General features: G+C 39.6%; 1 protein-coding gene across 1 annotated transcript; it reads left to right on the top strand.

Moving 5' to 3' along the window:
* The first annotated feature begins 2,243 nt into the window (after positions 1-2,243).
* Positions 2,244-4,042, top strand: LOC147447345 (methyltransferase 1-like). The gene is made up of 3 exons (XM_086524302.1): positions 2,244-2,584; positions 2,734-3,105; positions 3,681-4,042. Exons 1-3 carry the CDS (start codon positions 2,441-2,443, stop codon positions 3,849-3,851), a joined length of 687 nt encoding a protein of 228 aa, XP_086380428.1. The 5' UTR covers positions 2,244-2,440; the 3' UTR covers positions 3,852-4,042.
* The last annotated feature ends 6,898 nt before the right edge of the window (positions 4,043-10,940 follow it).

The raw sequence follows: 10,940 nt of genomic DNA, 5'->3' as shown, positions 1-10,940 counted from the left end.
TAGTAGATAATAGTATAGATCTACCAGCATAGCCATGGCCCAATAGCCTATGTTTGCTGCTGAGCTAGAACCGAAAAACCTGGCTCCTAAAGCGTCTTTGGATAGAAACTTAGCTAAGTATAGCAAAATTCTAAACCAATGGGTGATTGGCATTGGCTAAAGTATGATTGAGCAGGTGGAATTATTCAACTCTTCAGAGCTTTGCAAGAGTTGGGTCCTCATCTTCATCATCATCACCAACAGCGTCATCTTCCTCATCATTGCCCTTGTCATTGAAGGGATATTGACCTCGGAGCAGCTTTCGCACGGAAAGGCGGGATGCTGACCTCATAGCAGCTTTCGCATTGAAAGACGGGACGTTGTCTGATGCAAGGTAAAAGATGAGAGCAGCCTTTCCATTGAAAGACAAGACCTCTATGGTCATGCTCGAGTCGCACTGACCTCAATTATCCTCCTCGAGTCCTAAGTTTGCTTCTCTGGAGTCGCCTCCCCCACTCCACTAGTGAATGAAAGGCATCCCACCTAGTTACTGCGATACAATGTTCATGAAAAATGTGTCAAAGCTTAATATCGTGCCGTTTTCAATTTCAAAATTGCCGGTTGAAGGCAAGCGTAAAGGAGAATTCCGCCTCAGAATAGAGAAAAATAGTGTAAAATTTTGAAAAAATGACCTTACTTTTAAATTTTTCCTCTTGACAAATTTAAGAAAAGGAATTTTATATATTTGGGAAAATGTTTTTTGCGATAGCAATGGTCATCATCAATTCCTCTCCATGGGGAACACAATCTCTCTCTCTCTCTCTCTCTCTCTCTCTCTCTCTCTCTCTCTCTCTCTCTCTCTCTCTCTCTCTCTCTTTTTGTGACAATGTCATTGTCATTGACAGTGTAGAGGAAAACTGTGCCTCAACTTAGCCTTGAGCCGGTTGAAAAATCAAAACAACCATTGAAGGGAGGCAATGTTCGGGAAAAAATGTGTCTCAACTTAATATCGTGTCGTTTTCAACTTCAAAAATGATGGTGGAGGGCAAGCAGAAAAGGATAAATTCCGCTCCAAAATAGAGAAAAATAGTGTAAGACCCCAAAAACAATGTGATTTTTAAAAAATTCATGGGAAAATTATCAAAATACTCCTCTAATTTGTGGAAATTCCCAAAATACCCCTCAAATTTTAAAATTTTCCAAAATACCCCCGTATCTATTTTGGTTGAATTATTCAAGCTTATCATTCCTTTATTCTTTTCTGACAATCAAGATCAGTCTTTGATTGCTTAGCATGTAATTTGTCACAAATTACCTCGCAAAAAAGGGCAATTATATCTAAAACTAATGAAGCAATTCATCTCCAAGCCTACATAACCTACTCAAATTCTAATTTTAGTATCTTGTATTGATAGGCAATTGGTCTTCTTATGAAAGGTACAATTTCTTAATCTTTTGAAAAATTTAATCTCACAACCAGGGATATTTTGATAATTTTGTAAAATTTGAACGATATTTTGAGAAATTATGACAAAATATTGGGGGCATTTTGGGAATTTTTGAAATTTGAGGAGCATTTTGGGAATTTCCACAAATTAGAGGGGTATTTTGGTAAATTCAAATTCAAGGAAAGGAATTTTATATGTCTGGAAGAATTCTGCGTCTCTCTCTCCCTCCACATAGCTCGCGCTCTCTCTCTCTCTCTCTCTCTCGCGCGCGCGCGCGCGCGCTGGCCTGAGTCCTGACTATCATTCTCTTGATTCTCTCTCTCTCTCTCATACGCACACAGATGACACTGGTCTTAGCACCTCAGTGAGCGCATCTGACCGCCGCCGGCCCTGGGGCCTGCTTCATCATCATCGCCTCGTCATCGCGTTCCACACCGTGTGTGCTGAACGTGAGGCTCGCACTGTCATGATTCTCTCTCTCTCTCTCTCTCTCCCCCCGCGTCAAAGCACTGGGTTGAGGCTCTCTCTCTCTCTCTCTCAGTGTCTCTGTGCTCTCCTCTGTCCACTGTTTCACTTCGCGCAGGGGCACACTTGCTTGGATTTTGGAAGCTACCAGATGAAGCTTATGGTGACACCTGGCCGCCTGAATTTCTTTCTCCTTCATCTATAGTATAGATTCTTCTAGAATGCTGTTGTCGAACCTCTACACCTGTCGCCTTCGGACTGTGAAGTGTTCAATCGAAAGATTAGACCAGTCACCAGCATTCGGCATGATAAATGCACCCGTGACCCCTCGATCAAGCAGGGTAGCTTAGAGTGTCTAGGTGGGTACATAGAGAGTGCCAGGCTCGATTTCCAGCTGCATAGTGCACGACGTCGCACTGCTGTTTCTAGCAGCGTTGTATTTATAAGGTTCGGCTTGAACCTGACATTCAGGGCCTGCAACAGCATTCTGTAGGTTCGACCGCCTGTTGGAAGCATCCTCACACCCATAATTCTTGTGAAGAAGGAAAATGGTGTATGACGAACACGAGAGTACTGCACGATTCTTGCTGCCAGCAACAGGTGTGACAATCGATATCCTTCCCGGATCGGAGATAGAAGTGGAAGTCATCTACCGCGAGATCTTTGAGGATGGCGTGTACTGCAAGCATGGGGTAGCGGTCCGGCCGGGCGACGTGGTGGTAGACGTGGGTGCCAACATCGGCATGTTTTTCTTGTATTTAGCGTCGGCTGGGTCGTCGACGGCGCCGGCTGCACAGCCGGTGACATACTACGGGTTTGGAGCGTGTTTGAGGTTTTGCAGCGCAATGTGGCCGACCGGATGAAGGATGAGGCTGGTGCAGGCGGCAGCAAGCAGGTTATGAACGTGAAGGCCTTGCTGAATGTGGCGCTCGGCGATCGCGTGTGTGCAGCCGGCGTACCATTCACGCTCTTTCCACGCCATCCAGGCAACTCCACACTGAACCCTGAGGAGCGCATCCGAGTGCAACGCGGAATCGTGGAGCCTTATTTCTTTGAGGGCGCCAGGCAGTATGTGGTCCCTATGACCACGTTGTCAGACGTGATGGAGGAACGCGGCATAGAGCGCGTCGACATCTTGAAGGTGGATGTGGAAGGTGCTGAGCTCATGGTGTTAAAGGGCGTCCAGGACGTGCACTGGAGCCGTATATCACAGGTCAGTCCACTAGTCTGAGATCTAATTCATTATATTGTATTGGCACACCAGATTCCTTCTAATCTTACGCCTCCCTCCACCTCTTTACTGTTTCTGCTCGAGAGGCACTGGCAACTGCATACAATGCCTCCCTCACAGAAGCTCGTGCAGAAGAAGATTTAAAATTTTTCTCGTGTAGAAAAACGGAGTCTTTTTCAGAGTTTTTCATGCAATGCATAACATCATGAGCTTCTGCTCGAGAGGCACCGCATACCTAGCTAGGTACGATTGGGGGCAAGGAATTACCACCGTCCCCCCCACCGGGCCGGCGGTCCGTTGCCCCCAATTGTACCTAGCTACGTATGCGGTGCCGCCCTCACAGAAGCTCATGATGTTGAGGTAAGTCGCAATGTGGAAATTATTGTGAGAATTTGTCCAAAACTTCTTGTGGTGATGTTGAGGTAAGTCACAATGTGGGAATTATTGTGAGAATTTATCCGAAACTTCTTCTGATAACATGGTCTGAACTTTGGACATTATACCTTTTGTTATGTGGGGTCAAATGGTTGCTAACGATGGCCTTTTCCCATTGTTAGGTGGTGATGGAGGTGCCCGACATTGATGAAGAGATTTATACTGAAGGCACAATTGCTTCAGTGAAGCGGGTTCTTTTGATAACTCAACTATTAAAGAAACATGGCTTTATGGTGATTACAGAATTTGACCCGAATGGAAAAAATCATATGGTATATGCACGGCGTATATAATTACCTACATCATCCTAGATCATTGTTCCAAAAGCTAGCTCTACCATGAAGTATTTCACTAGATGCCATCCTCATACTATCTAAGTTGATATATGACACATGGCTCTGTGTGCTACATTAGATGAAATTTCTTTAAAATTTGATGATGCCACGAGAGAGAGAGAGAGAGAGAGAGAGAGAGAGAGAGAGAGCATCATTTCTTCATATTTTGTATACCTTACACTTGTACAACTTTATCCCCAAAGGGTCGTGTCAAAATATGGGACAAGGAGTTGAAGAGGTCACATGCAAATCCCTTTCACTTATCTTCTAGCATGTGCGTGCATGGTGCACCAAGTGCATGTGCCAAATATGTCATTGGCTTTAAAGTTTAAAACCAACGCCATATTAGTGAATTTGGGAATTTCTCAATTTCCACTTTCAAAATTATCTTAAGATTTTACCATATGGACAAATCTTACCCAAAGTTTTGAGAGCATGGTTTGAAGCTTTTCAAGTACTACCTTGTGGAAGGATTTGAACTCTGTTAGCAGCAAGCTAACTTGAATCACATTTTTCGGCGCTCATTATAAAAACATTGATGAATCAGGAATATTATAATTCTTATTTTTTTGGATAAATTTTGTAATTGATGAGCCGAGGCTACAAGCTTTCAGATTGTATCAACCTATCTTTAGTTAGAACTCCCAAATTATTAGTTTTGATCAGCAAAAACTTTGGCTAAGATATAAAAGCTAATTTTTGTAAGTTATTATTAAATTTTTGGATAATGAAATACAGCGTGAGCTAACAACGCTCACTTCTCTCCTTCTCGCGCTTCCTACTCCCTCCTCGGTTGTCACATTTCAGTCGGGTTTGTTGCATTGCAACCGTAGGTAAGAGCTCTACGCATTGACATAAGCATTTCACGGTATTTTATAGCTTTTGGCATCATCGAATTTCATCATAAGTAGGAATTTAAACTTCAAAATCAAAAACTAAATATAGGCGGGATATTGGGACACCATTGCTAAGCATTTAAATGCATTTTGGATTGAAAACGACGATCAAAAATCCACATCTGTTAATAATTACGATTTATGCACTTGACTTAAAGTGAAATTTGAAACCATAAGCATGTATGCTTAGGTATTATAAACAGGTCTTACAAGTTTCGTTACGTTTGGATGTCATTTGATGTTGTTACGGATGTGATTTGTTTATCGATGAAGCGATTGCCTTTTTGGTGATTTCTATCATTTGAGTGTAGCTTGAGTTAAATGCGAGTTGTTTATTGTTTTCCAAGATATTGACAACCTCTTGTAGCCTCTATGTACTAGTCGAGTCAGCTTCATCCCACGGATTGACAATTTATTCGTGGTTCTCGCTATGTCTGCAATTAGATAGGAGTGAGATTAAACACCCGTCCCACATTGGCACCGTACCGGGGATCGAAGAGACCGAAACTAGGAAAAAACACGACCGTCTTGTGAAGTTATCCTTTAACTTCCTTTAGGATCTCCTAGAGTAAAAACTTTCTTTTTGAAACCGCATAGCTTAAGATTGTCGTCTTTTGCTGTGCAGAGGTAGCTTGGAAGTAATCGTACTTGTTGAGTGCCTTTAGAATTGTAGAATTAGATTAGGATTTTGAGAATGATTGATGGACGAAACAAATCTTAAGATCAAGGTTTAGAAAACCATTAAAAACAAAAAAACGAGTATTTGTGGACACTTTTCATAACCCCATTACAGTAGAACTTAAGAGTAGGGTAAGTAGAAACCGAAGTGGAATTCAAAACATTGCTCTCTCCGAAAGAATCAATTGTGAGTTGTTATGTGAAGCTACATAATTTCAGGTCTATGGTTAGAAATATCACCAGAAGACTGTCAACCACTCAATCGGACCGGAGAGTATGCTTTTAAATTTGTATGAACCAGTGGGTAAGCTTAAGGACACATTGAAGTGAAAATTTCAAGAGTTTGCAAGAACTCAAATTATTTATTTTTTCTTGACATTTTAGGCTAAATTAAATTTTGACTTGACCCGAAAGCTTAAAATAGCTCATGAAAAGACTGTCCAGTGAAAAAGTTTAAAAAAGTGTTCATTTTGGACCTAAAGTAAATAATTGCGATTGTTTACTTCTGGCTCAAAAGTGACCAAGGGTGATACCACAGACTCTATTCATGACTTTGTAAAGGCACATAGAATTTGGATCACCAAACTAATAAAAAACTGGGTTAAAACTAAATTCTGTACCGACTTTCGAGAACTTGAGTGTAAATTGTGAAAAAAAAAATCAAACTAAGTAAATAATTACGATTATTTATATCTACTCCATTTTTCAATATTTTTTACCAAGTCAGTATACCACTAGCTTTAGCATGTTATAATAAGTCCACAAATCAAATTTGGTAAGATTTGGATTAAAAATTGTGGCCAAATTTGTAAAGTCAGTCTGCAGATACAAAACTGATGATCATTTGAATAAAAATTGTCCAAACTTGATGAAACTTGTCTAGGGACCTTAAGTTGAGATACTTAATAGATCTGTGTCAAGATTGGAACAAAAACTTACAAAAAAATAGCTAGAGTAAATAATCACGATTATTTACATTTGCTACAAAAATTGATAATCTTGTACATTTGAGTATACCACAAGGTCAAGCATATCAAGTAAACCACAAAAATCTATTTTTGTGAAATTTGGATCACAAAAGTGAGACTTAAGCCAGATTCTTGAAAATCGAGTCTGCAGACACTAAACAGTTGATAACTTGGACAAATTTTGTTCAAACTTAGTGAAACTTCTCCAGAGACCTTAACAAGTTGTATACTTGACAAATCAAGCAAAAAAGTATAAAAAACTAAGAAAAGTAAATAATTGTGATTATTTACTACTGCTAGACAGAGACATCAATTTTTACTTTTGAACTTGAATTGTTATAGACCAACATAATACAAGGCCACCAACAATTTCGGGTTCAATCGGATCCAAACTAGTAATGTTCACTCAGTTTCCAGGTTTTAGATTAGTCCTTTGACTTTTTACAAAAGTGGAATCTGAAAGTCTTAACTGCTGACTTACTTAGCTTAATTTGAAGTGATACACATAGACCAATCACAATAGTTAACAAAAATTGTACAGTCTTTGTGAAAGAATAGCTAACTTGATCAAAATTGATACAGGAATCAGGTTGTAGACAAGGAATTGAAAGCTTGACAAAAGTTACCATCAAGTCAAGTGAAAGAAATTGATAACAAGTCAATCCGATGGTAAGTACTCTATCCATGTCTTCACAAGTCTATGAACCTTAGATCTGGTCGTATACTAGCTAATCAAGGCATATTTGGAGAGACCGCTAGTAGAGTATCCACCAAAGAAAGTGTGAATCAAAGCAATCCCTTGCACACTATCCTTGAAGAAATCTTAGACACTTTTTCAGATTCAACATCTGAAATGTCTTCCTATTCGACTCACTCAGAAACCGGAACGACAATGTGTTATAAGCATATACTCTCTTTCTATAAGACTAATTGTCATGGAGCTCAGGTTTACCTGGATCCTAATGAAGAGTATTCTATTCGCATTGATGACCATGGTATTGAGTTTGAAGAAAAAATCAGGGCAAATAAACAACGAGAAATGTACATGGATAAAAACGGAACTCAATATTTACAAGTCGAAAACCCTCACGTGATAGACAAATGGGGGTTAGAAGCAAATACCATAATTCCAGATATGGTAGCAAAAGAAGGACCATCAACTTTAAGATTCGAAGGATATGATCAAGTTGATTTTAAGCCTTTGAAACGGCTTAGTACGGATAATCCTAAGATCGGAGTCTATTGATGGAAGAATAGAAACGTCAAAGATCTTCTATAGACTTCTCATGCCAAATCAGGACAACTAACACCCATGAAGATCATCTATATCTTCAAAATTAAAGATAAGCGATCAACAAATCTACCGACCTATCTGTTTAGGGATTGTTATAACAATAACTTTGCTATGATGACTCCTGAGGAGGTGGAACAAACCAAATACCAAGGGTACTCCATAAGGGATTGGATATTGGGCCAAGGACCAGAAACTATTCCAAGAGATGAACACCCTGAGAGATCTTTTGAGAGTAATGTAAAGAAACCAGAAACCACCTCATCACAAAGAAAACCGGGTGACACTAAAGCCAACGTACCCAGGGCTACATGAGTCACTATTTTCAACAGACTGGTTTGAAGGACTCGGAACAGGAACAACTGCCAGGTGATTGGAAGTTGAACCAAATAGACGTGTGAGACCAGCTGATTTTCAAAAGTGGGTCAGAAAATACAGTGGATCTGGTGATCCATATAACCACTTAGCAAGCTTTAAGCAAGTGCTAAGAGCATAGCGTATATTTGATTTTCATACTCAATTCGAGGGAGACATTAGAAGGAAAAGCATTGACATGGTTCCAAAACATTCCACCAAGGTCAATCATGAACTTAAATACATTAGCTCAAGGATTTGGAATGACATTAGAAGGAAAAGCATTGACATAGTTCCAAACCATTCCACCAAGGTCAATCATGGACTTAATACATTAGCTCAAGGATTTGTAGCTGCTTGTTTCAAAACGGGGATCAAACACAATATTGTAGCTCAAATCTATAACTTCAAACAGAAACAAGGTGAGTCTGTTTACGGATTGTGCAACCCAAATGAAGCAATACATTGCAAGACTAATGATAGCCATTTTTTCAGCTCCCATAAAATGTTTTAAGAAGCCACTTCACCCCAAAGAAACACCCTAGTACAATGACTAGGCTCGCTTTTTCATTGTAAATAGTGTGCGTGCCTTTAGGATTTTTATCACATTTGGGCTAGGAGACAAAAAAATAAATTTATAATATTATCGTCCTCTTTACATGTAAATATTTTATATCAAATAAAGGACGTAAGTATAGAGGTTTTTTTTTAAAAAAATTGTATTTATATAAATATATATTCCTAAGTGTGAATTTTTCCTAAATCTCTTTCCATCCTTTCACGGCATGAAATATTTCTATGTTAGTGTGTACATACCCCATAATATTTATTTTTTACAAAATAAACCCATGAATTTCATCCCGCACCCTGGTGGAACTCAAAATTTGTTTTTACACTGTCACTCACTTTTACTAGATATTTTCTCGCTTGCATATTTTCCTCTTTCACCCAAAAATTAAAAAAAATACTCCTACCATGATATTCCTTCATGGGTCCTGCACATATTTTTTTCCATACACCATGTGCTCATAAAGACAAGGGCTATGAAAAATCCAAGCACTAGGTCTATCATGTGCAATTGTTTTTTATTCTTCAAAATTCATAATCCATGCATGTGGCAAGGGCCACTTGGATTCCTTAAGTCATGGCATGGCTCATGGGGGGCTCACCTTTGGATGTATAAGGAGAATTCAACCAAAAAGGGTCCCACATAAGTACCTTTGCAGTCCCACAATACACAGCTTTTTGGGCAAATTTTGGCACTCTTCTATCATCCTAATTAGCAAAAGTTGTCAACATACAAGATGAAGCTCGTGAGATGAATTATTTTACATAAATATTTCAGCATTTTTGGAGAAAAGCACAAATTTTGGTGAATTGTTTGGTGCGACCCAGTCTGCCCACTCTATGCACACAAGGATCCTCTCACTCTTCTCTCACATTTTCACACTCCCACCCATATACACACTCATCCCTCTCCATCATCCTTTCAAATGTATAGATTTCCATGCCCTCTCACCTTCTTCACCATCTCTCCTTCCCCTCTTACCACCATAGCCTTCTACATACACATATGCTCTCATACCGCTCTCTACTACCCCCAAATTACGATTTCATGTTAACTCCTCTAAAAGGCATGAATTTTTAGCACTTTACCTTGCATAACCTTTGCATATCAGAATTTTTTCATCAATAATCCTTATCTTCATCGTGGAGATCAACCGTGAAGGCGGCGCAAGAAGCAGAAGTAGTAGAAGAAGAAGAACCGGCGGTCATTTTCATAAGGGTGAGTCCATAATTCTTGGAGGTTTCACCAATCTCAAATGCTCATCCACCTCATTCACCCTTGGTTCCTCGACAATCAAGTCATCATCACTTTTGTAAATATGCCACTAACATTTTCTAGTGATCACTAACAACTAACCCTTCTTGTAAATTGCACCCTCTACTATCTACTAGAGTAGGCACCTTCAAGTTACTCACCTCTCTCTCCTTTCACTCTCAATAATTATTCCCCTTGAGCCCACATCCATGTGGCTTAAGGGATAAGGAAGACCCACTCCCATTTAAAAAATCAAAATATTTCCTAATTTCTTGTTTTGTCAATAAAATTGATTAGAACTAATCCTAATTAAAGCTTCCAAAAACCTATAAATAGAACCTATCTCTCTTGTAAAAGGCATCCCTACACCATTGCACACTAGATTGAGCGTAGCACACACTAGTTCTATCTTGGTTGTAAGGATAGAGAAAGCTTTCTATACACCATCGCTTTGGTGCATAGAAAAGCTTGAGCTAGTTGAGTGAGTGCTAGTAGAAGATATCTTTCTACCATTGTTGTATCTACCCCAACATCAATGAATTGGTAGTTTTGGGTCCAATTTCATGTCCAAAGGCTCACACTTCTCCTCCAATTTGGCTTGGCAAACTCATTCAGCTTCATAAGGTGACATGTTTCATTGAAGGTTATTGTTTTGTTTCTTGTCCTTGTGATTCATTGGCTATTTTTTGTTGGCTACCATTGTAAAAGGGTGGATGGTGAGAGGGCTCCCATAACCCTAAGACAATGTGCTAGTGATGCTATAACCAAATCTTGTCACTTGAATCCGCAAGCTCTAGGTGCCTTCTTGTGCAAATCATAGGGTTCAAGCTAAGTTGTACACCATCTCTCTCTCTCTCTCTCTCTCTCTCTCTCTCTCTCTCTCTCTCTCTCTCTCTCTCTCTCTCTCTCTCTCTCTCTCTCTCTCTCTCTCTCTCTCTCTCGTGTTTTAGTGCGTGAGAGTGTTCCATTGGTGTTAGGGTTAGTGTAAAGTCCTTAATTGATTTTGGGCTGCTCTAATGATTCTCCTTTTTTTTGCGT

The sequence above is a fragment of the Adiantum capillus-veneris genome, chromosome 11, assembly GCF_014529385.1.
Source record: "Adiantum capillus-veneris isolate H3 chromosome 11, ASM1452938v2, whole genome shotgun sequence".
Classification (NCBI taxonomy): domain Eukaryota; kingdom Viridiplantae; phylum Streptophyta; class Polypodiopsida; order Polypodiales; family Pteridaceae; genus Adiantum; species Adiantum capillus-veneris.
The sequence above is the reverse complement of the archived record's forward strand: the minus strand, read 5'-3'. Positions and strand labels throughout refer to the sequence as shown.

Coding starts and splice junctions, on each gene's coding strand:
- LOC147447345 (XM_086524302.1), top strand. CDS start 2,441: ATGGTGTATGACGAACACGAGAGTACTGCACGATTCTTGCTGCCAGCA. Junction 2,585..2,733: donor GCGTGTACTGCAAGCATGGG/GTAGCGGTCCGG, acceptor GAGGTTTTGCAG/CGCAATGTGGCCGACCGGAT. Junction 3,106..3,680: donor ACTGGAGCCGTATATCACAG/GTCAGTCCACTA, acceptor TCCCATTGTTAG/GTGGTGATGGAGGTGCCCGA.